The 26,559-nt window shown below is 46.7% G+C and overlaps 1 protein-coding gene across 1 annotated transcript in view; it reads left to right on the top strand.

The window, feature by feature from the left end:
• The window catches only part of SF3B2 (splicing factor 3b subunit 2), a 461,083-nt gene that overhangs the window by 224,555 nt on the left and 209,969 nt on the right, over positions 1-26,559 (top strand). The window contains exons 11-12 of the mRNA XM_086938496.1: positions 14,172-14,252; positions 20,589-20,816. Coding sequence (XP_086794622.1) covers positions 14,172-14,252; positions 20,589-20,816 — 309 coding nt within the window. The remainder of the gene's footprint in view (positions 1-14,171; positions 14,253-20,588; positions 20,817-26,559) is intronic.

The following is a 26,559-nucleotide window of genomic DNA, read 5'->3' as shown; positions in this document are numbered from 1 at the left end:
CTCTCTGAGACACGCCATACGGCACCGGTTCCATTGAAACCGAAACTAGTCGACAACACCGTCTTCGGACCAAAGGTCGTCGAAAGAGAAGTAATTAAACCAAAGGTCATCGAGCCGAAGGCCGTTGCTCCAACACGGCCTTCGAAGCCAAAGACCGTCGAGTCGACACCGAAGAATAAAGCTGTCGAGTTGAGCTCGAAGCCTAAAGCCATCGAGTCAACATCGCAGCCAAAAAACGTCGATTCGACGCCAAAGCAAAGGCACATCGAATCGAACCCAAACACAAAGCACGTCGAATCCGGCAAGGTAGCATCAAATGTCGACAAGGGGATAAAAACAATCGGTGAAAGTAAAAGGCCTACGCCCAAAACTAACGTCGAACCGAAAGTAAAATCAAGGGTGGAACAGAATAAATTGGTCGAGCCGAAGCACCTCGAGCCAAAAAAGGGCATCGAGCCAAAACCTCAAACACCCAAAACACCTAAAGACACTGTCGAACCGACCAAACCGCTCGGTCCGAAAAAGGTGGTGAAGCCAGCCAAAGACGTTCAACCGACAAAATCTGTCAACAAACATCAAAAACCTATCCAACCACAAAAAACGGTCGAACCCGCTAAACATATCGACCCGAAAACAAGCAAACCAAAGGCTACTGCAACAAGGCCAAAAACTGTGGAGGACGAGCTTATTCACCCAGACCCCGCCACAGAAGACCAGTCAAAACTGTATATTAACCCAAAAACTGGTAAAGTGACTGTTTACACAAAAAAGAAAAGGCCTCTGCCAATAGAAGACTTTCCTAGAATACCACTCAAAAAGAAGAGACTGTGCTACCTCTCCAATACTTTTTGAACCTATCAATCCAGCTATGCCTACAACCCCATATACCCCATCATCACCGGACTACAACCCAGATGAAGATCAGGATGCAGATGTGGGGTTTGGTTATCCACAAAACCCAACTGGAGACCCCAACCTACAGCCATGGGGTGCAGGAGGAGAACCAGACAATGAAGGGACTCTGCCCATTACAGAACCTGAAGTTTACCCAACTAAGCCATCACCCACAGAAGATACTGTGGCCTTTAATTCTTTACTTGATAGAGCAGCTACCTACCATAATGTAGATATGCACTCTGATGCTATTGAAGAAGACTTTCTCTTTGATACACTAACAACATCTGAGAGACATGTAAAAACACTCCCCATGTTGAAGGGCGTCTTTAAACACGCACATGATAATTTTAAGGACTTCTAGGGCACGGGTCATAAACCCTAGAATTGAAAAGAAATATAGGGCTGCACCTATAGATCCTACGTACATCAAGGGACAGCTACCCCTAGACACCCTAGTGGTATCCAACGCACGTAAAGGGGCTAATTCCCAAACTACCGGAGAGGCTGCTCCTCTGGACAAAGAGTCAAAAATCTTTGAGGCATCAGGCAAAAGAGTAGCAGCTCAAGCAGCGAACTCATGGAGAATTGCCAATACACAGGCCTTGCTGGCCAGATATGACAGGGCACACTACGACAGCTTAGAAGAAATTCTCCAACACTTACATGATCCTTACAAACAGCAGGCAGATGAAATTATACAGGAGGGGAAGCTCATCAACAATGCCTCAATTAAATGTGCCGGAGACGCGGCGGATACAGCGGCTAGATCTATCAATACAAGCGTGCTGCTAAGGCGACACGCATGGCTCCGCATATCAGGCTTTAAGAATGAAGTTCAATCCACAATTCTTAATCAGCCCATCAACCCAGACTTTTTATTTAGTCCAGCAGTTGACTCAATTCTGGACAAAATGAAAAAGGATGCGGAAACAGCAAATTCCATGGGAGCTCTCTAGTCCCAACAACACCGGGGCTCCTTTCGTCGCTCCAATTATAGAGGAGAAGCGCGAAGTAATACATCACAGCAATCCTCCAGCTACAAAAGTAACACGAACTCCACATACAGCAAAAACACAAACAGGGGTGGATACAGAGGCAATAACACCAAAGGAAGGGGTCGTGGAGGAAATGCAAATAGATCCTCCACTAACTCCATGATTTTAGTAGGATTGGACATAGAAAGTCTGTATACGAGCCTGCCACAAAAGAAAACCCTGGAAACTTTGGAGAATCTCTTATTCGAACAAGAGAGGGATTATAAGACACCACGACATTTCGTTTTAGAATGTTGCAATTTGGCATTGACAGAGAATTTCTTCGAGTATGAGAACACAATGTATAAGCAACGCCATGGTACTTCCATGGGAAGTACCTTTGCTCCCAGTGTGGCCGGACTCTATGTCAGCAACTTTGAAAAGCAAATCGTACATGCGCATGAAAACCCTTACCAACACCAGATTTATTTCTGGAGACGTTATATTGACGATATTCTTTTAATTTGGAAGGGTGACAATCAAAGCTTGATCAAATTCCATACATGGTTAAACATGCAAGACGAATGGCTAAAATGTACCTATGTTGCAGACAAGAAAAGTATAGACTTTCTAGACATTACAATATTGGTTGAGGATAACCATTTACACACTAAAACATTCTTCAAACCGACGGCAAAGAATAGTCTTCTGTCATTCAACAGTTATCATCCGCGCCCACTAAGGGAAAATCTGCCCTACAGTCAGTTTTTACGACTGCGGAGGATCTGCAGCAAAATAAGACTATCAAAGCCAAGCCACTGATCTGTGCACAAAACTTGCAGCACGTGATTATCCACAGAGAACCATCAGGAAATGCAAAAAAAGAGAGAGAAACCAGAACCGAGAGAATCTCCTCGAAGAGACAGTAAGATCTGAAGGAGAAAATCTCCTTACATGTGTCACCACATACAGCCCAGTGGCAAACCAAGTTAAGAAAATTATAAATAAACATTGGCGAATTCTGACCTCTGCGAAGATCACCTGGCCCAAACCCCGTTTCGCCAACAGATGAACAAGGAACCTGAGAGATCAACTGGTCCACACGAGACCCAAACCGCAGGCCCCTTTAAGTCAGACTACCCTTTGGGACTTACCACCAATAATGGGGCACTTCCCCTGCGGGACCTGTTCAGTATGTCCATTAACAAAACCAATTAAAGAATTGGAACTTTTGCCAAATTTCAAATGGACTATACGCAGCCATACGAACTGCAACACAAGTCATGTGATCTACATGATCACATGTCCTTGTAGCATGAACTACATAGGAATGACGTGCCGCAAAGGATCTGCGAGCATCGCAGCAACGTCAAATGTAGAAAAACGACAACGAAAATGGCCACACATTACTTGGAAAAAAACCACACAGTGGATGACATACAGTGGTTAATTCTTGAGACACTGCAGATTAAAGATCATAATGCAGAACGTATCCTTTTCAAAAAGGAACAGAGATGGGTGCATCGATTGGGCACAGATGTACAAGGACTGAATGATAACGTGCCTTGGGCCAGCATGAACCGATAGAGATCACCAATACCCATAACCAGAGCAAGTATGAATAACCAACATCGCACAAGCATACTAACAGTTTCCCTTTGAAAACATTTGTAGTAACATAAAAGATACCTCATACAGACGAGAAACAACATCACTGTAGTTCCACACAGAAGTAACATCACTTCCGCCAGACCAATCTCCAAGAATCATTATAAAATATGAAAGAAATGGTTTAGTTTATCCCCATAATCTCTCTTATAGTTACACGACCCCCAGCAAATTGAGTCGCACAAAATTCCAATAATTAAAACAGGGACAAGAAAAAACAAAGTCCCTAAACTCAACCGATAGCAAATACGGTATATACGTCAAGTGTAAAAATATACAATTTTTCTCCACGAACGAACAGAAAATAATGACTGCACTTAGAAATACAGACAATTATTTGCGTAAAATACCAGGATAATTACATAAGCTTTTCGATTACGATAGTCTTTCCTTTTTTCCAACATAAAATAACTACGTAAGTCTGTCTTCAACTCCTATCAATACCCTAGGAAGTAATAAAAGTATCGCTCTGCTTAGAGACCCTACCGGGTCCCATTCGGCAGAGTCAGCACAAGTAGCGCATGACGGACCTATAGGTAAAGACAAGCGGAAAGGACTCCCTTCTCGAGATAAGTACCACATTGGTTTTATTTTATTCTTTATCGACCTCCTCTTCTATTTGTAAATAGAGGCCGTCAAAGTGACTCCTTGGGCACCCGAGGAAACACGTATTGATACGTGAGGAGGTAGGTGTAATCTTATTGGCCGTTTGACAAACGAGCACAGCGTTTATTTTTAAACTTACTAAGCGGCGCGCTCCCATAAGCATGGCCATCGGTAATTTATAATATCTAAGCCCCATTCCACTTTCAGTCGAGGGTCCCCCCCCTTTTTTATAAACCGCGAGGGCACTTAAAAGAAAGTCATGTACAACGCGCTCTTATTGACATAAGATAGGCTCCTGATTATTTAACAGGTTTTAATTTTACCTGTAGTTGTGGGCTGGCCTCCAGATAGCGCCAATGCGCCAAACAGTAGGCGTTTGCCTTAGAACTTTAAAATGCTGTATAAACATGAGTCCAAATAACTACCGCATCAACTGTTTACCATTTTGCGCGCCACATTGCCGCATAAAGTATGATAATAGGTACTATTCTGCCAGGAGTCATGGGCTGGATGCCACATAGCGCTAGAAAGTATGCGTCTGTTATAAATGCAGAGTGAACACGAGTACAAATAATCTGTTACTTTGTTATTTGATTCCACACTGCAGCATAAGGGAAAATGGGTAAGGCGTGAACATCGAGATCTCAGAGAATCAATGTATGATATTTGAAAATTACAAATGGTCAACTAATATAGAAAATAAATAATCCACACATTTTAGTTGACATTTTAGTTGATGTTTGCTAGGTAAGAGTAAGTGGTTACCTGAAGTAGGAGTGGTGGCAAGCTAGTTTTGGCAAATTGTGTAATGTTTTTAGCCATTCACATATGGAATGTATTCACACAACGATAAGACGTCCCTTTGACCTTTCCCCAAGGTAACACCTCTGTTTTTTATAGGCATTAAAAGAGTGACTCCGAATAAGAAGGGATAAAGTTATCTTCTTCATACACGTACACCCTGGTCCTGAAGAAAGCCCATTGATCATTTGACGAAAGGGCTGAAACATGTCGACCTTTTTAATATCACGAAGACAGGTAGCGTAGAGAATCCTAATATTCTCAGTGCGCATACCAATAAGTTTTCCAACACTTCTAACCCGAATCCAGACTAATAAATACGTCTTCTGGATTTCGAGTTATTTTAAAATCACCACTCCCACTTATCAGTGGACACTACTGCACAACCTTGGATTAAAACCTCCTGGTGGAGGCTGCATATATAAAAAAAACCCTATGATTATGCAGATACCCGAGTGCCCTAGCGGAGAATCAAGATATACCGCTACCTCACGTTGAACAACTCGAGTGCATGAGGGTTCTTTTACCAAGGGATGCAACGAATACCAAATAATCCGGTTTCAGCAGGACAAGTGATCCACCCCCTTCTTGATAATCAACGTTAACCCAAGGAAATTGGATGGATCAAAGATTTTCCTTCTCCTTACATTGATCACAAACATTGTTTTAACCAGACTTTTGGGACCACCTTTTGAACCACTACACTCATGCGAACTACAATTTCTTACTTGGAAGGTGGCTTTCCTTATTGCCATTACTTCACTTCGAAGAGTTAGCGAGCTTCAAGCCCTAACTATTCAAGAACCATTCATTCAAGTACATGCAAATAGAGTAGTTCTCAGAACAAACCCTAAATTCATGCCAAAGGTGGGATCCCATTTTCATATAAATCAAACAATAGAATTGCCAGTGTTCTTTCAAAACGCACAAACAGTAGCTGAAAGGGCCTTGCATACTCTAGATGTCAAAAGAGCTCTGCTACACTATATAGATAGAACCAAGGCATTTCGAAAGACAAAACAGTTGTTTGGTGCTTTCTCACTGCAACACAAAGGCACCCTATTTCAAAATCAGGTATAGTCAGATGGATCGCTAAGTGCATCCAGATATGTTATTTAAAGGCAAAACGCACCTTAACAGTTCCCCCTAGGGCGCATTCCACGCGCAAGCTAGGGGCATCCATGGCTTTCCTGGGTAATATTCCTTTACACGAAATTTGTACAGCAGACACATGGACAACAACACATACATTTATAAAACACTATTGTGTAGATGTATATTCAAAACAGCAAGCTGCTGTAGAACAGGCTGTTCTCAAAAGTCTTTTTCAGACTGCTGCAGCTGACACAGGTAGCCACCGCTAAGGGAGATACTGCTATACATTCTATGCACAGATATGAATTCAGCAGCCCACATGCCTCGAACGGAATATGCTATTTACCAGTATGCATCTGTTCTTGGCATGTAGGGCTGCTGACATTCATATCGCCCACCCACCTCCCCGGTGCCTGTCGCAGCTGCAGCATTCACTCTTTGCATGGACATCTCTTACTGTACTATACTCCATCTCTGCCACAATGGCGAAAAACAATCTGAGGATTGAGAGGATGCCCCAGCGCACTGTAGTCCAAGGGAGAAGCCACCTATCTCCTGATACTTCGAAGACTCTTCCAGGACAACAATATGCAATCATCCGGACACAACACTAGGCGGCGATCTATGCACAGATATGAATGTCAGCAGCCCTACATGCCAAGAACAGATGCATACTGCTAAGTAGCATATTCCTTAACTATTCCCTCTAAAGCCCACTCTACTAGGAAAATAGGGGCTTCAATGGCTTTCTCAGGGAACATTCCCTCAGATGGCATCTGCAAAGCAACTACATGGTCTACACCGCACACATTCACAAAACTCTATTGTGTAGATGTTCAGGCAAAGCAACAAGCTAGTGTGGGCCAGGCTGTACTCAAAACACTGTTTCAAACAACTGAAACAGATAATGGTGGTTGCCGCTAGGGTGAAGTACTGCAATACAATCTATGCACAGTGTGTTATTTGCAGCTCATATGCCTCGAACGGAAAATACTACTTACCAGTATGTATCTGTTCTTGGCATGTAGAGCTGCAGATTCACACATGCCCACCTGCCTCCCCGGCTACCGTTATCTGTTCCAGTTTTATCTTCTTCAGATACAACATACATAGGCATCTTTTCTATTTCTCACAAAACTCTATCATTTCCCTCAATGGCGATGCCCATTGCGCACTATGGTCCAAAGGAGGAGTCGCCTATCTTGTGACTACCAAAGAATTTTCCAGGACAGCAACAAAGTGCAGACATAGATGGCGATCTATGCACAGTGCGTTCCCTAGCAGTGCATCCAGATGCTCTTGGCGATGCCTTGGCCAACATTCCTCAGTGGTTTCTCCCATGATCCCAAAAGAACTTTCCTAATCATTGTTCAACTAATTTCCCTATATTGGCAACCCTTTTTTTTCTTTACCTTCCCAAGTATTATCCATATAACTTTGTAATTTTGCAGAGTGAATCTTTCTGGATTCACTATGCTGTGCATTATTCCGCGGCCTTGTGGATGGGTCCGGATTCGTAGTCTTATCTTTGTTTTTTTTTTTCTTTTCGTAGCCCAGGTGGGCGTCGACGTCCCACCTTTGGTGTATTTCCGGTGACGTCGGCACGCTTCCTGCGGAAGCTCCCACTCCTGGGCGCCATCTTCAGATTCTTTTTTCCGCGGTTGGGTCTGGATCGTTCCCGAAAGAAAAGAGATTGAGAAGACTACAGGAGACTACATCATCGAAGAGGACGACGAAGGAGAAGAAGAACTTCAAGAACTTCGACGTCCATCGGAGAATGCAAGCTCAGGGGGCCCCCTGAACGCCTGAGATGGACAACACTCATTTCAAATTCTGCCGTAACTGCCACCACAAGTACGCGCAGAAGGACCAGCACCCAGTCTGCAACCTTTCCCTCCTGGTCGACCACGAGAGCGAGGACTGCAACGCCTGCTCCGCCTTCACGCCGGAGACTCTTCGAGTGAGAAAGAGGCAGAGGATAGCCAACCTCCACCATGCAGGGCAAGGGACAGCCACCGTCCCTTCGAGACCTGGGGCTATCATCGGAAGAGGAGGACAACGTCGCTGCCGAAGACGGCTACACGGTCGTAGAGACCGATATTACGAAGACTCCAAAGAAGGTAGGAGACTCTACAGCCCCTAAGGCACAGAGAGACCCAGAGTCTCGAAAAATTGAGGGCAAAACCTCGAAAGCGCCGACACCGAAAACTTTGGCGTCTGCGGCTACACCAAGGCACAGGGGATCCTCTAGAAGGACTCCCAGGCGCCGAAAGCTGGAGAACAGCAGAAGACGTCGAAAATGGCCCCCGAAAAGGAGCATTTGACGCCGAGGGAAAGGGACCCGAAGGGCGCTTCAGCATCGACGAAGGACCCGAGAGCCAGCTCGGCACCGAAACCTTCGACGACGAAAGTCGGCTCGGCGCCGAAAAGAGCAGCCGATCCATTTGGCGCAGACCACGTGGACGAAATGGAGAAAAAGAAAAGACGCCTCGAGGCCGAGATGGAAAACATCCTGCAGCGGAAAAAAAGATTTCGACACCAGGTTGAAGGAATACACAATCCCGACGAAACCTAGGGTACAGGTGGTCGAGGAAACGGAGGAGGAGGACTACGACGTCGAAGGACAGTCTGGGAGCGTCGAGACCTTCGACGACAAAGAAGACGAGGAGGCCTCCTACTACGAGGATGAAGGAGATGACGACCGCAGGACACTCCTCGGGTCTGTATCCTCGGAGACTCAGGAAGTAGACTGGCAGGACGTCGACACCAAAAGTCCAGAGGAAGCCGTCGACACGTATCCCTCGCCGCCAGATGACATCGGAGTCTACAACACAGTCATCAGGAATGCGGCTGCAGTTTTCAAGGTAAAACTCGACGAAGAAAAGCAGAAAGCAGTATTCCTTTTCGGGACACTGCTCCCTACACAAACAAGGAGCCAGTTCCTGCCCATGCTCGACAGTGTCATGGCACAGGGAAAAGAGGCTTTCAAGGAACCAGCTACATGCAAAGCGTTCACTCCCAGGACGGAGAAAAAGTATAAACATTCCTCCAAGGACCCACCCTACATTCAGGGATCGGTCTCAGCAGACTCCATCATCGCAGCCACAGCAAGAAAGAGGGCCAATGTGCCTACCACTTCTGGGCCACCTCCAGACAAAGAAAGCAAGAGGATGGACCTGGTGGGGAGAAGAATTTAACAGAATGCCGCAATGCACTGGCGCATGGCAAATTCCAATGCACTGCTCAACTGGCACCAATACCAGGTCCTGGAAGAGCTGGGCCAGTTAATAAAGAACATGCCACAGGAATTCAAGCAAAGAGCTGAAAACCTTGTTGAAGAGGGGAAGAATGTAGCCAATTCTTGCCTCAAGACTGCCCTGGACGGAGCAGACCCCTCCAGCAGGCTCATGATAATGGGCATCACGGAGAGAAGACAGGCCTGGCTCAGGATTTCGGGCTTCAAGCCAGAAGTACAGCACAGCATCCTCAACACACCGTTCAACACAAACGCTGTTCGGGGCCCCAGTTGACGAGAAACTCAGCCAACTGAAAAAGGATAACGAGACTGCAAGATCCATGGGGGCATTACAGTTCAGAGGTACTAAAAAGGGCACCCCGTCACGAAGACCTAACGGGAGGGGAGGAAACCAGCCAGGGACATCACACCAGGTGTTCCAGCAAGCCCACCAAGCAGACGCTCAGACACAGCAGGGGCAGCAAAAACAGTCCTGGCAGTACCAACCAAGAGGCCAGTCCTTTCGCGGGAGAGGGAATGTACGTGGGCAAAATAAGAGAGGGGGACAGCAGCCCGCCTCTAAGTTACTTAATAAAACTCAATGTGCCCACCCGAGCAAAAACGCCCAGGGTGGAGCAGAAACACATCGGACAGGAGTTACACGAACTAGAAACCTCCGTAGTTACACAAACTAGACACCTCCGTACATGTAAGACCAGTGGGAGGATGACTGAAACACTTCTTCAGGGAGTGGAAGAGTATAACATCAGGCAAATGGGTACTCCACATCTTACAGTACGGATACTGCATAGAGTTGAAGGGAAAGCCAATGGACAGGAAGCCAAAAAGAAGGCCACTAGCGAGGAAAGACCTAGAGCTCCTTCGCTAGGAAGAAAAGGAGCTCCTGCAAAAACAAGCCATAGAGCCAGTACCTTACAGGGAAAGGAGCAAGGGCGTATACTCGTCATACTTCCTGGTACCAAAGGTGGACGAAACTATGAGACCCATCTTGGACCTAAGATTCTTAAACAAGTTCGTAAGAACGCAGAGATTCAAGATGACCTCCCTACTAGAGGTACTTCCTCAATTGCAAGGCGGGGACTTCATGGTCACCATAGACCTAAAAGATGCCTACCTGCACATCCCAATGAACAGGGGCCACAAACACCTCCTCAGGTTAATCATCGGGAAGACCACTACCAGTTCACAACCCTGGCGTTCGGCCTCAAATCGGCACCAAGGGTTTTTACAAAATGCCTCGCAACAGTCGCAGCACACCTACGAAGGGAAGGGATACACGTGTACCCTTACCAGAACGACTGGCTGATCAAAGCAAGCTCATACAAAACGTGCAAACAGCACGCACAAAGAGTGACCAGCACACTGATGAACCTAGGATTCTCCATCCATTGGGGAAAATCCTCTCTGGTACCAGAACAAATACAAATCTTCCTGGGAGCACAGATCGACACCTTACAGAGCAAGGTGTTCCCCAGTGAGAAGAGAAGGATAGCGCTCGTGAGGGAGACGCAGCTCTACCAGAAGGGGCAAGCTGGGACAGTGAGGACAGCGAGCAAAATCATGGGCATGATGGCATCATGCATACACCTAGTGCCAAACGTACGGCTCCACATGAGACCTTTACAGGAATGGCTACAGGAGCAATGGTCACAAGCTACAGGTCGTTGGGAGGATCCAGTGGTTGTAACGCACGCAGTGCAGAAAGAGATGGCATGGTGGAACATGGGGAACATAACAAAGGGGAAGCCTCTGACGCAACCAACTCCAACAGTGACCATTACCACAGACGCGTCCCAGAGGGGATGGGGCGCTCACATGGAGAAACTCAAAGTAAGAGGCCTGTGGACACCAGCAGATGCGTTCAGACACATCAATTACCTGGAGTTGAAGACAGTTTTCCTAGCCATAAAGACCTTCCAAACAAAACTGTACAACCAGAGAGTGTTGATCCAGACAGACAACACAACAGCGATGTTTTACATCAACAAGCAGGGGGGGGGACACAATCAGCTCCACGTTCGAAACTAGCGCAGGAAATATGGAGATGGGCCATCCCACGCAAAATAGACCTGCTAGCCATACATCTACCAGGAAAGGACAATGTAGAAGCAGACTGGCTCAGCAGACAGACATCAGCATCACACGAGTGGGAACTCAATGCACAAGAGACGAGAAGGCTTTTCGACAGGTGGGGGACACCGTCGGTAGACCTATTTGCAACACGTCAGAGTGCAAAATGCCAACACTTCGCATCCAGACAGCCCGGGGAGGACTCCCTGGGGAATGCCCTATGGATAGACTGGTCCATGACATTTGCCTACGCTTTTACCCCGATACCGATGATACACAAGGTACTCAGCAAGTGCAGAGCGAGCAACATTACCCTGATACTGGTGGCACCACAGTGGGCCAGGCAGACATGGTACTCTCAGATCATGGAGATGACAGAGTGCACCCCACAGATTCAGGAGAAGAAATGACCTACTCTCCATGCAAAACGGAGAAGTGCTGCACCCAGAGCCAGAGAGCCTGAGCCTCGTAGCCTGGCTCTTGAGGACATAGAGTTTGCACATTTGAAACTGCCAGAAAGCACCCTCAGGGTACTTCGGGAGGCACGAAGACCCAGCACACGTGCTACGTAGCGAAATGGAAGAGATTTACACTGTGGTGCAGGAGGGGAAAGTTACACAATAAGATGAAAAAGGACTCAAAAGTGCTAAACTACCTCACGCACCTGCTCGACAAAAATCTGAGCTCATCCTCACTGAGGGTTCACTTGGCAGCGATAGTCGCTTACACGAGAGGAGAAACGTGCAAGAGTTTCTTCACATCACAGGTCGTTAAGAGATTCCTGGAGGGAGCAAAGAGGATGGCACCGCCAAAGAGGGTGCCACCACCTGCAGGGAACCTTAACCGTGTCCTAACGGAACTCATGAAGGGACCTTTCGAACCGATTCACAAGGCCTCCCTAGAAGTGCTGACCATGAAAACAGCTTTCCTGGTAGCAATCACTTCATTGCGCAGTGTGAGCGAACTGCAGGCACTAACACTACAGGAACCCTACATACAGATACACAGCGATAGGGTGGTGATGAGAACGGACCCACTCTTCATGCCAAAAGTGGTGTCTAGGTTCCATTTGAATCAAACTATACAGATACCGAGTTTCTTCCAAAAACCGGCAACAAGAGCTGAAAGGGCATTGCACACTCTGGACGCCAGACGTGCAGTCATGCACTACATCGAAAGAACGAAGGGACACAGGAAAACAAAGCAGTTCTTTTTGTCCTTCGCTAACAGTTTCATGGGGAAACCAGTAACGAAAGGAACAATTGCGCGATGGATCACCCAAACAATACAGTTCTGCCACAAGCAGGCAGGGCAGGAACTAACAGAGGGGACACGTGCCCACTCTACCAGGAAAAAAGGAGCTACAATAGCTTTCCTAGCTTACACACCAATTCAGGACATATGCCTGGCGGCAACATGGGCTTCTGTGCACACGTTCACGAAGCACTACTGTGTGGATATACAGATGAACAAGGAAGCACAAGTCGGACAAAGGGTGCTTCAACACATATTCAATAACCAACGCTCATCTTCCACCCAGCCGCCACAAACATGAGAAACCGCTACAAAGTCTATGCACAGCATAGTGAATCCAGAAAGATTCAAGCTGCAAAACGAATAGTTTCTTACCTGTCGGTGTAATTTTGCAGCTTGATGATCTTTCTGGATTCACTAGCGAACCCACCCACCTCCGCCAGAAAGATGAGGCTGGAGAGATAAGGTGGTTGAAACAAAGACAATACTTGGAAAAGAAGCCTTAAATGTTAAAGCGGTGAAAAAACTTTAGTTGAACATTGCCATAACTTCGGTAACCAGACGAACACGAGAAAAAAGAATCCGAAGATGGCGCCCAGGAGTGGGAGCTTCCACAGGAAGCGTGCCGATGTCACCGGAAATACACCAAAGGTGGGACGTCGACGCCCACCTGGGCTACGAAAAAAACACACAAAAAAACAAAGAAAAGACTACGAATCCGGACCCAACCACAAGACCTCGGAATAATGCACAGCATAGTGAATACAGAAAGATCATCAAGCTGCAAAACTACACCGACAGGTAAGAAACTATTTGTTTCTTTATTTTGGCATGAATTACTTTATCCGCTGTTTAAGGTTTCTAATGCCTCTGTCGTAGTGCAAACCTCTAAAGTTCTTTGCAGCATGGTTGCCATTGTACACATTAAAAAAAATAATAGATGTTATGACATTTCAGAATGAATGACTGAAAATAATTAATAAAACTCTGCCATGCCTTACAGTCCTAAAAACATGAAACAGTACAACCAGGTAAAACTATTCCCATCCCCATTATACCATCCTACATTCAAAGCAGAGTACACGTGTCCCACCTGTACTGAACCTTAAGACCAAATCTTAGATTTCCATGCAATTAAATATTTAAAAAGTAATATATTTCTAGAGTAGAACTGCCATATGTTCACAGTGTTCCTAAATGGTGAACATAGCAATGAAGAATTCAGAAATATTACCATCTTGTGCTCTTCTAGCTCCTGCTTTCACAACACACCAAATAAATATAATTTTTTTATGTTTTGGGGCACGAAAGAAGAAATTGTTTGGCGGGCAGGGGTTAAGGTTTGCATACGGATTCATTTGTTTATGTGGTATTTTTTATAATGGATTTTGTGATATGCCTTCTCGGAAAGCTTGTGGTATAACGGCATTAATTGGTATGAAGTGTACACTTTTCCCTGCTAAAATGCTTTCAATAGGGACTAATTGTGATTAAACTATTGGACTTCTGTTGTCTTCAATATGTGCTTTGGTCTCCTTTCTTGTCCATAGTACAAGAAGCCAGACATTCCCAAACTTTCCAAGAAAAAGATGCGTCGAATGAACCGTTTCACAGTGGCTGAGCTGAAGCAGGTGAGTAGTGGTACAAGAGACTGGGAATAGGTCTACTGGGAAGTTTTATAGCTTTAGTAGTAGTAGTACAGTAGTGTTTTCAAAACCTTTTCCACTGGTCATGTATCTTGTTGCCATTGCACAAAACAAATGGCCTGAACCTTTTTTCCAGTCATCTCCTATATTCCTTAAATATAGGCGAGCAGCACAGTTCACTTATCTGGACAGGACTGTGGATGTAGATTGGTATCAAGTTATGCAAGTCTTGGGGTTCTAAATAAAACCTCTGTAATGCAGTTTCTGTAACCCTGATGATTTATTTCTACATGCTTTAGGCTTAGTTACTCCTTAAGCCACACTGCTAATACAAACTCTGGTCGTGGTATGTGGGTGTTCGAGGCATGTGGGCTGCTGAATTCATATCTTGTGCTTAGATCGCCGCCTAGTGTTGGGTCCGGATGATTGCACCTTGTTGTCCTGGAAGAGTCTTCGAAGTATCACGAGATAGGTGACTCCTCCCCTGGACCACAGTGCGCATGGGCATCTTCTCCATCCTCAGATTGTTTTTTTCCGCCATTGGGTTCGGATGTATTCCTCTACTCCAACTTCGGAACCAAAACTAAACTACTTTAAAAGGCCAAAAGGCCTTCGACTTCGACAGTATTGTTCTCGTTCGGTACTTCTTGACCAAACTTTCCATCTTGATCCGGTCGTCGACGCGGGCCGTTGGGCCTTTCGACGCCAAGTGGGCCTGCTGTCGATGGAAAGGAGCCCGTTCAAAAGGTGCCCACAATGCCACTCCAAATTCCTGCATACTGACAAACATACAGTATGCAACAAGTGCTTATCATCGGAGCACAACAAAGAAAATTACCCAGCGTGTGCCCAATTCCGTTCGAAGAAGACCATCCGGATTTGACGGGCTGCTAGGCAAGAGATGCAGCGGCCGGCACCGGAGAACATCTTCAATGATGAACACGACCTCCCAGAAGCGGCGGATTCAGATCTAGAAATGGTCACCGTTGAGGACCAGTCGGACTCTGATGACCAGATCCTGCCAGGGCAAACAGTGAGTACACAGCCCCCAACACCACTTATCCCGAAACCGAAGGCTCAGGTTGAAATATCGCCTAAAGGCCTTAGCCGAGATCGACAAGCTCCTTCAGAAGCCCCGCCTTCCAGCTCGGCTCCGAAGCCCTAAACAAAGCCTTCCGATAGCCCAGGACCAAGTGACATTCTCCCCAAGAAGGTTGTTGAACCCAAGTGGGTTGTCGAACCGAAGGTCGTCGAACCGAAGTAGGCCGTCGGGCCAAAGGTCGTCGAACCGAAAAAGGTCGTCGAGCCAAAGGTCGTCGAGCCGAAGAAGGTGGTCAAACCAAAGAAGGTCACCCAACCCAAAAAGGTTTTCGAGTCAAAAGCTATTGAGCAGAAGAAGAGCCTCGAACCAAAGCGGGTCATCGATCCAAAAAGAACACCCGACCCAAAAAAGTCTGTTGATCCTAAAAAGAGTGGATCAATAAAAGCAGGATCACAACACAAAGCTGGTCGTACCGGAAAAAGTCATCGGGTCGACCAAAAACGTTGAGCCTAAAAAAGCAGTGGAGCATAAAAAACGTATCGAACCAAAAGCTCCGGTCGATCCGAAACAGGTCGTCGACCCAAACAAAGCCGCCGAACCGAAAAAGACTGCTAAACCAACAAAAGACGTCAAACCAAAAAAGGTTACCGACCCCAAAGCGACAGTCGAGCCGAAAAAGACTCCACAACCAAAGGCCCTCGAGCCAAAAGGTCACAAACAAGTCAGTAAGCCAAAAACATCGGCACCAAAGCCACGGACAGTGGAAGAAGAACTCTTCCATCCTGATCCAGAATCAGAGGAACAATCTAAACTGAATATAAACCCTGAAAGTGGCAAAGTTACAGTTTATTACCATAAAATGAGACCATTGGACACGGACACTCCTTCCCCTGTTCCTCCGAAGAAAAACGACTTCAGGACATCTCCCTCTAGGCCTTTTACTCCTCCTCCTCCTTTCTATCCTAATATGCCTTTTGAGCCCTACTCTCCTACACATTCAGACTATAATGATGAGCATAACAGGGGGGAAGATCCTCATGATGATTTTAATGAACCAGAGGATCCACATGCACAGGATGACACATGGGAGGATCAGAATGGTCCATATAACACACCAACCCATCCCTGACACCTCCCCATACCCTACAAAGCTGTTGCCTACCGACGACACCATTGTTTTTAACCAACTGCTAGATAGGGCAGCAAAATACCACAAGGTCGACATGCACACTGTTTGACACTTTTCCTACCTCTGAGAAAAATGTCAGGACACTTCCTATGCTGCAAGGGGTACTAAAACACGCGCCAGACATATTTAAAGATGCAGCCGGGGCACGGGTACTCAATCCCAGGATTGAAAAGAAATATAAGGCGGCCCCTACAGACCCTACTTACATTAAATGCCAGTTGCCTTTAGACTCACTGGTAGTAGCAAACGCTCGCAGACCATCTAACACCAGTCGGAGGCAGAGTCAAACAATTCCTACCAGTCTGGAACGTAATTACCACAAACAGGTGGGTGAGACAAATTATCCAGTATGGTTATTGCCTGGAACTCACTTCTACTCCACCCAACATACCACCCAAACACCGTCCTATGTCCAAAGAACACATCACCCTGTTACAACAAGAGGTGACATCCATGCTAGAAAAGGGGGCCATAGAGCCAGTCCCTTTTCAACACCAAGGGACAGGAGTATACTCACTATACTTCATTATTCCCAAAAAGGACCGGTCCCTCAGACCAGTATTGGACCTCAGACCTCTGAACCAATACATACTCTCAGAGCACTTCCATATGATCACTCTACAACAAGTACTCCCGTTACTCCAGCAAGGCGACTTCCTAGCAACATTAGACCTCAAGGACGCATATTTTCACATACTTATACATCCAGCTCACAGGAAATACCTCAGATTCACAATAGAAGGTCAACATTATCAGTTCAAGGTTCTCCCCTTCAGGGTAACCACAGCCCCAAAAGTGTTCACAAAATGTTTAGCGGTAGTAGCTGCACACCTCAGAAAGCAACACATCCACGTGTTTCCATACCTGGACGATTGGCTCATGAAAGCAAACTTGTACGCGCAGTGTGCAAGCCATACGTCTCAGACACTGCAGCTGCTACACAGCCTGGGTTTTTCCATAAACTACCCAAAATCACATCTACAGCCCTCCCACATACAGCAATATCTGGGGGCTACAATAGATACCTCCGTAGCAAAGGCATATCCAAAGCCAGCCAGGATAGCCAACATGCAGACTGTCATGCAAAAATTTCAGCCACAACACTCCTTGCCAGCTCGAGTGTTCATGCAGCTCATAGGCATGATGGCCTCCTGCATATTCATTGTCCCTCATGCCCGACTTCAAATGCTCCCACTGCAAGAATGCCTAGCACAGCAGTGGAACCAAGCTCCGGGACAACTAAAGGACCTAGTGTTGGTAGACAGTCGCGCTTACAACTCTCTGCAGTGGTGGAACCCACAAAACCTTTCCAAGGGGCGACTGTTCCAAGAGCCAGTTCCACAAGTAGTACTAACAGCGGACGCATCACTGATAGGTTGGGGAGCCCACTTACTTCAATACACAGTCCAAGGGCTCTAGACAATCAAACAAAAGAAACTGCATATCAACCAACTAGAGTTGCTAGCAATATTTCTAGCACTGAAAGCATTCCAGAAATACTTGTACAACAAGGCTGTGTTAATCCGGACGGACAACATGACAGCCATGTACTAAATCCAGAAACAAGGAGGGACACTCTCCACAGCTGTCCAACTTAGCGAAGAGCATATGGAGGTGGACAATTCCTAGAAACATTTTTCTCCTAGCAGAACACCTGCCAGGGAAAGACAATCAAGTAGCCGATCTATTAAGCAGACACAGCAAACAGCTACACGAATGGAAGATTCACCCTTAAGTTCTCCAACCATTCTTCCAAAAATGGGGGCATCCATAGATAGATCTGTTTGCCACAAACGAAAACTCAAAATGCCAGTACTTTGCCGCCAGGTTCCCACATCCGTTGTCACAGGGCAATGCGATATGGATGAACTGGTCAGGCAGATTTGCGTACGCTTTTCCACCAGCTACACTGATTCCGCAGGTGGCATGCAAACTACGTCAGCAGTCACTCACAATGATCCTGGTTGCTCCCACATGGGCAAGACAGCCATGGTGCACACCGTTCCTGGAATTTCATTAGTTCCCCACCAAAGGCTGCGCCTCTCGCCCCATCTTTTAACTCAGAACCATGGAGAAATCAGGCACCCAGATCCCGATCAGATGAAACTAGCGATCTGGTTCCTGAGGTCTTAGAGTTCGGATACCTTAACTTACCTCCTGATTGCATGAACATCATCAAGGCAGCAAGACGGCTAACTACCAGAGCCTGCTATGCAGCTATATGGAAAAGATTTCTAATGTATTGCAACAATAACCAAATCAATCCATTAGATGCTTCCATCCAAAACATTATCTGTTACCTCTTGCATCTTCAAAGATGCAATCTAGCATACTCTTCTATAAGGCTACATCTTGCTGCTATAGCAGCATATCTCCAGAACAGGCAACACCTTTCCCTGTTTAAGGTACCACCAATCAAGGCTTTTATGGAAGGTCTTAAAAGGATAATCCCTCCAAAGCACCCACCTTCACCAGTCTGGAACTTAAATGTGGTACTTACCAGACTTATGGGACCTCCTTTCGAACCACTCCACTCATGTGAATTGCAATTTCTAACATGGAAGGTGGCATTCTTGATTGCCATTACCTCCCTCAGGCGAGTGAGTGAGCTTCACGCACTAACTATTCAAGAACCCTTCATGCAAATACATGCAAATAAGGTAGTACTTAGGACCAACCCTAAGTTAATGCCAAAAGTCATATCCACTTTCCATATCAATCAATCAATAGAATTGCCAGTTTTCTTCCAAAAACCACAGTCAGTAGCTGAAAGAGCCCTACACACACTAGATGTAAGGAAAACTCTGCTATATTATGTTGACAAGACTAAATCATTAAGGAAAACAAAGCAACTGTTTGTTGCTTTTTCACCACAACATAAAGGTAATCCCATCTCAAAATCAGGAATAGCCAGATGGATAGTTAAATGCATTCAAATATGCTATCAAAAAGCTAAACGCACTCTAACAGTTACCCCCAAAAGCACACTCTACACGTAAAATGGGGGCATCCATGGCTTTCCTAGGGAATATTCCCCTAGAAGACATATGTATGACAGTTCCATGGTCTACTATACACACTTTCACTAAACACTATTGTGTAGATGTGCAATCAAAGCAGCAAGCTGCTGTAGGTCAGGCTGTCCTTAAAACTCTTCTTTAGACTGCTGCAGCTGGTACAGGTGACCACCGCTAGATGAAATACTGCTATACAGTCTATGCACAAGATATGAATTCAGCAGCCCACATGCCTTGAACGGAATATGCTACTTACCAGTATGCATTTGTTCTTGGCATGTAGGGCTGCTGACATTCATATTGCCCACCCTCCTCCCCGGTGCCTGTTGCAGCTGCAGGATTCTCTTTTGCATGGCCATCTCTTATTTTACTATACTCCATCTTTGCCACAATGGCGAAAAACAATCTGAGGATGGAGAAGATGCCCATGCGCACTGTAGTCCAGAGGAGGAGTCACTTATCTCGTGATACTTCGAAGACTCTTCCAGGACAACAAGGTGCAATCATCTGGACCCAACACTAGGCGGCGATCTATGCACAAGATATGAATGTCAGCAGCCCTACATGCCAAGAACAGATGCATACTGGTAAGTAGCATATTCCTTATTCTACAGTTGCAATATTGCTGGGAGGGTCATAAAAAGAGCTAACCTTCAGGCTTCACTAGTGTTAACCCCTTCGGTGCTCATGACGGAACCGTTCCATCATGAGTCCATAGGTTCTTTAGAACCTTCAGCACCGCAGCGCAATTCGCGCTGCACTGAAGAGGTTAAAATCCACTTGCACAGAAGAGCTATCTCTAATTTTACACCAACCTGCAGGCCGATGTCTTGACAGCAGAGCTGTGTCCTTTTATACATCGACCTTACAGATTTTTAACTGATGCAATCTTACATAGTGATGATGTCCTGCGAGTTTTTTTGTTTTTTTGGTTCTTGGCATTAGAAAAATGAAATGTACACATTAATGTAAGCAACAGAAGGTATCTTTAGTTTCATTCTTGAACTAGTGCATCTGTTTATTTCCATTCAGCTGTTTCTGAATGTGCTTTGCTTCTGTTTATTTCTTCCCAGTTGGTGGCCCGGCCAGATGTGGTGGAGATGCATGATGTGACGGCGCAAGACCCCAAGCTGCTAGTTCATCTGAAAGCAGCTCGGAATTCAGTCCCTGTGCCCCGACACTGGTGCTTCAAGCGCAAGTATCTTCAGGGCAAGAGGGGTATTGAGAAGCCACCCTTTGAGCTGCCAGAGTTCATTCGACGTACTGGAATCCAGGAAATGAGGGAAGCACTGCAGGAAAAGGTACACTCAAAATAGACAACAGTTTAATGAAAGATAAAAGAGAGTATTGGAAAAGTACTGCCTGTGAAATGAATTATAGGGCATTAGATACCTGTTTTATGAGAATGTTACCCGGAGGAGATTAGGAAAGGGCTGCAAGCCACACTGCTTTCTGCAGGGTATCTAGCCATGGCATATTACCACCAATAAAATGTACAGGACACTCACACCAAAGGGAAATGTACAAAAACCTTCCCTCCCGTCATCTGAGGCCCTCCCTCAAAGCAATTGAAGAGCACAGCACCCGTTGGCCACAACCTTCCAGTACAAGCCCCATCCCAAGCTGAAAGAGCCATAGATGAGGTGTGTATTAAAGAACAGGTCTACCAAGAGGAATGAGAATCCCTGTGGAATAGTCGCAAAAAAATGCTCACAAACCTTAGTAATGAGGTAGAGAAAATTCTTGGATTTCAATCCAAAATGTACGAAGCGGAGCATGGGGTGACATGGAACTCTCACAAGTGGAGGGTGTAGTCAGGCAATTGGAGTAAATATTACAATTGAAAAAGACAGTGTGAAAACTTTCAAATTGTGGAGACGTGCATCAATCCCCATAGATCAGGAAATGCAACTTATTGAGAACTTACGAAAATCAGAACTTGAGGAAACTAATATTATAGCTTTGCCAGATATGGAATGGGAATGTTAGCTTTAGGAGTCAGTTAAGAACTTACTCCATCAGGAATAACTAGATGGAGTACCTAAGACTGAAAAAAGTAACAAGATTGCCCAGTGGGTGCACAGTGAATGGAGGTACAATTGTGGCTGTAATTCAGGAACTAGGTGGATTTTTAATGTCAACTGCAAGGAATCTATATGTTTGGTGTGTAACATTGCCAAGAAGCTCCAAGTACCTTTAGATTTTCTATGTAGAACATAGTTCTGCAAATACTGTTCTGCATACCGTTTTTCATTTCTAAAAGTAAAATGCAGATTTAACATTAAAGTTCCTTGGTTCTGTCTACGGTGTTACTCTGTAGTCAGAGTTTCTAAGCTATTCCAGCCCCTGGAGTATGCATTAACTTTTCTCTTCAAGAATTCTACTTTAATCTTCTCTACAATGTCTACTACATAGAGATCTCTCTTCGGACACTGCGAGTCTTGTGGAAAATTGCGACTTCACTCTGAGAACCCACACAAAAAGTGTATCCAATGCCTACATCCTGACCATCAGGTGAGAGATTGTGAAATATGCAGGACTTTTCCTCAAAAGACCTTAAGGGACAGAAAGCATGACTACTTCTGTGGCTACAGAAGCTCAAGATGAAGGATGACCCATTATCTGATGTGGAGATTGATTCCTCTCTCAAAACTGTTGCCTCTAAGAAAAAGGCTAGTGAGGCGGAGATGACCTCTCCTAAGGCTAAGGTGCTGAAGAAACACCACTTTTCTAAGTGTGAAGACCAGCCTTCCTCATCTAAAGGGACTCCCGCTCTCCCTAAGGTTCACTCGTCACCTTCTACGCCTCCAAGATCTAAGTCTCAGGCGTCAAAATCTCTGTCTGATAGGACTTTACCACAGCAAACTGGGACACCTCGTCGACGAAGTCCTCCGTTGTCAAAACTACGACTGCTACCTTCTCTTCGCCTAAACCTGCTATGGTGATGTCCACGTCTTCTCCGTCGACTCTGGTCTCAGTTTCTCTCTCTTTGTCGAAGATGAAAAAGAAGAAACTTTCGTCGATGGGTGCTTCTAAGTCTTCGGGATCCTCCAAAGATCTATTGGTTCAGTCGACGCCTGCTTTGTCGACGGTTGCTTCGTCGACGACAGTGAAACTTCTGCAAATGGAGGAACAAGTATGTCTTCCATCGACTGCTGCAGATTCATCAGCGGAATCTCTCGTATCACCTCCAGGTTTAATGCCTCTAGTGCCTTTGAAGCCTTAAGCAGCTCTCTTGCCGCCTTCAGAACCAAGGAAGGTTTCTTTACTTCAACGCAAACATTCTTTAATGGACCTATTGCAATACAAGCTTCTCCTAATCTTCCAGTGCAACTGTTTGATTATGGGGCGGATGAGGAGGATTCAGAAAAGGATGATGGGTTTTGAGCTGCTCATAGTCCTTCAGAGCTCCTCATTAAGTGCCAGGACATAGATGATGAACAAGAGTATGACTATTATCATAGCCAAATATTCATTTACAGTCTGAAAATCTGCCCGCACAGATGTTTTTGTCACTCATTTCCAACTTACAACTTATGCTGGATGACTACTACCGCCGTTTTCCTCCTTCGGAGCCATCTTCTTCCATCCCTCGGACGCCTATTCCTCCGCCTTCATCAATCATTGGGCCACCCCCTCCTGCTTCTCCGGTGGCATCGACGGCTCAAAATATAGAGGACACACAAATAACTGATGAGGACAGAGAAGGTGAGTTAGATGATAGATCCTTACTTACTGAGTGGGACAATTATCAAATCCAGACTCTGTTGCTTACCACTCCTACTCCTGTTGACTCTCCACTTGTGGATATAGGTGGATTTTATGTCCTCCTGTACAGAGCTTCCAAGAGATTTCATCTCCCTATGGTCTCAAAGGATGATTTTTGTTTTTTTATACGATTTTAAAAGTCAGCCACAGAAATAGGTTCGGGCTATTCCTATAATTGATTTTATCTGGCAGGAGGGTTTGAAAGTCATGAAGACCCCTGCTTCCATTCCTGCAGCTCTGCCGTGCTTGGATAAAAAGTACAAGGCACCAGACAATTCCCCAACCTGTTTAATTGGTCAACCAAAGCCGGATTCAGTCATTTCTCAGGCGGCTCAATGTCGTGCCTTGAATCCTTTCCTCTCCTTTGATGGCTCCTCCTGATCGAGAGGGCAGATGCGTTGATGCCATTGGGAATTTTGTGTTCGAGGCATGTGGGCTGCTGAATTCATATCTGTGCATAGACCGCCACCTAGTGTTGGGTCCGGATGATTGCACATTGTTGTCCTGGAAGAGTCTTCGAAGTATCACGAGATAGGTGGCTCCTCCCCTGGACTACAGTGCGCATGGGCATCGCCTCCATCCCCAGATTGTTTTTTTCCGCCATTGGGTTCGGATGTGTTTCGGTTCCCTCTGTCGGAACCGATAGTTGTTCAACTTCTACTCGAGACCAAAAGGTCTTTAGGCTGGGCGTCGGTATAGTTGCGTACGGGTTTCTTTCTGACTCTCAGCTCCTATCTCTTGCTGCCCTTCCACGTGCCTTCGGCGCGGACGGGCCTACACTACAACTTTTGCTATGGAGCGGACTCCATTCAAAAAGTGTCCGCTGTGTCATTCCAAATATTCGCACCTCGACGTGCACCCTGTGTGCAATACCTGCTTGTCGCCGGATCACCGCGAAGACACCTGCATGGCGTGTTCGAAGTTCCGAAGCAAGAAGACTTTAAAGATTCGCCGGGCCAATCGGCTCCAGGCTCAATTGTCGGCTTCGGCACCCCCACCAGATGACATTTTCCAGGAATCTGTCGAGGGAGAAGACGACGTGCGGGAGTCGGACTCTGGCCCCGCGTCCGAAGAGGAAAACTACGACGCGGGTGACGCGGACCTTGACGAAGTCTCCGACGAGGTAGGGGACGACGATCAGGCGTGTGCCACGATGGGAGATAGCTCAGAGGACGAGCATCCCCAGTCGGACTCAGGGGCTATTCCCCTTCATACGGCCCAGGTCGAGGGATCGCCTTCGGGCCTTACCCAAGATCTGCCTATCAGTCCTACGTCCCCGCCTCCGGGCCCGGTCACGGACATTTCTAAGCCATCTCTTCTGTTGAAGAAAACAAAAGTGAAACCAACTGGTCACGCACCCTCGGATGCGAAACTGAAACTAAAAGTTGCGTTGGTGAAGAAGGTTCTGGAGGCGTCAACTTCCAAGAAATCCAAAATGGCCGACTCCAAGAGCCACGCCAAGATGGCCGACCCGAAGCCCTCGGGGTCGACGCCAAAGGCGAAGGTCTCCGACGCGACCGCGTCGGCACCGAAAGGGGTCGGAGACCCGAAGACTGTTTCGAAGAAGCGTCAGGGTGACGACGCGCCTAGGCATGGGGCGTCGGCCCCGAAGAAGAAGCCTACCGGCGATCAGGCTCTCGAAGACGAGGGGTCGCTCGAGCAGGTGAAACCCTCGGCAACCCTTACAAAGAAAGTGGAGGAATCCTTACAGCGGATCCGAAAGACCACGGTGGTTCCCACTCAGGACACTGTAGTGCCTACGCTCACGCCTAAGCCTACTAAAGAGAAAACGCCTATTCGTTTCGTCCTTCCACCCAAGTCGGCGCCGAAGGCCTTCGCGCCGAAACAGGGCGGACATTCAGGGGAGGTGTTAACGCCGAAAGCTGCCTTGGTGGTATCGAAGCTTCGGCTCCAGCCGCTTGCGGTAGAAGAGCGTCGTGAGGTCATTATCGACGCCAACACTGGGAAACTGTCGCTCCTCAAACGAAAGATCACGTCGGAGCCGGCGTTGGAACCTTTTAAAATCCCGCTCAAGAATAAACGGTACTCTGCGGACTCTTCGGCTCTGGTGGAACCTGTGTCCCCACAGGCCTTGGAACACTCGCCGTCGCATTCCCCCGCGGCCGATGCGGACGAGGAAGATGCCGAGTACACCTATCCTGCGTACTCGGATCCGGAGGAGGAGCATGTGCCCAGATGACCCGCAGTCGGGTCAGGACACTCAACTTTTCACCGCCAAGACGTCCCCGACAGAGGACTCGGCGGCCTTCAATGCTTTAATTGAGAGAGCCGCGGCGAACCACGACGTCGAACTGCACTCAGACCCCGTGGATGCGGACTTCTTATTCGACACCTTCTCGGTAGCCGAAAAACAAGTCAAAACGCTACCGATGCTTAAGGGGGTGCTTAAGCATGCACCGGAGGTTTCAGAGAGCCCACCCGGGCGCGGGTGGTCAACCCTCGCATCGACAGGAAATATAAGGCGGCACCCACGGATCCCACCTATATCAAGGGACACTTTCCATTGGACTCCCTGGTTGTTTCCAACGCTCGGAAAAGGGCGAATTCTCAAACTACTGGTGACGCTCCTCCCCCAGACAAAGAGTCCAAGATCTTTGAGGCCTCGGGCAAACGTATTGCTGCACAGGCAGCTAACATCTGGAGAATATCTAACACCCAAGCCCTGCTTGCACGTTATGATAGGGCCCACTATGACACATTAGAGGCCATTCTGCAACACTTGCCTGACCAATACAAGGAGGCAGGAGAGATGCTCATTCAGGAGGGTAAACTCATTTCAAATGCATCCATCAAATGTGCTCTAGACGTGGCGGATACAGCCTCTAGAGCCATCAATACAAGTGTGTTACTTAGACGTCATGCCTGGCTTCGTATTTCGGGGTTCAAGCCCGACATCCAAACCACTATTTTAGGGCAAACAGTTAACCCTGACCATCTGTTTGGACCTGAGGTGGATGCCTCTCTAGAAAAAATGAAAAAGGATACCGAAACTGCAAAGTCGATGGGGGCTTTACAAAGTCAGCAGTTTCGGGGTGGTTCCTTTCGCCGTTCAAATTCAAAAGGCACCTCCCGGGGACAGGCATCCCAGTCCGCACAATACTACAAGGGTAACACCCAGCCCTCGTATAACAACAAGGGTAGAGGCGGTTACAGAGGCAATAATACCAAAGGCAGGGGACGTGGAAACAATGGCTCCAGGTCCACCACCACCAACAAGCAGTGACGTCTTGTCACTGCCCCCCAACCATGCAACAC

Source organism: Lissotriton vulgaris, chromosome 9, assembly GCF_964263255.1.
Source record: "Lissotriton vulgaris chromosome 9, aLisVul1.2, whole genome shotgun sequence".
Lineage (NCBI taxonomy): Eukaryota > Metazoa > Chordata > Amphibia > Caudata > Salamandridae > Lissotriton > Lissotriton vulgaris.
The sequence above is the reverse complement of the archived record's forward strand: the minus strand, read 5'-3'. Positions and strand labels throughout refer to the sequence as shown.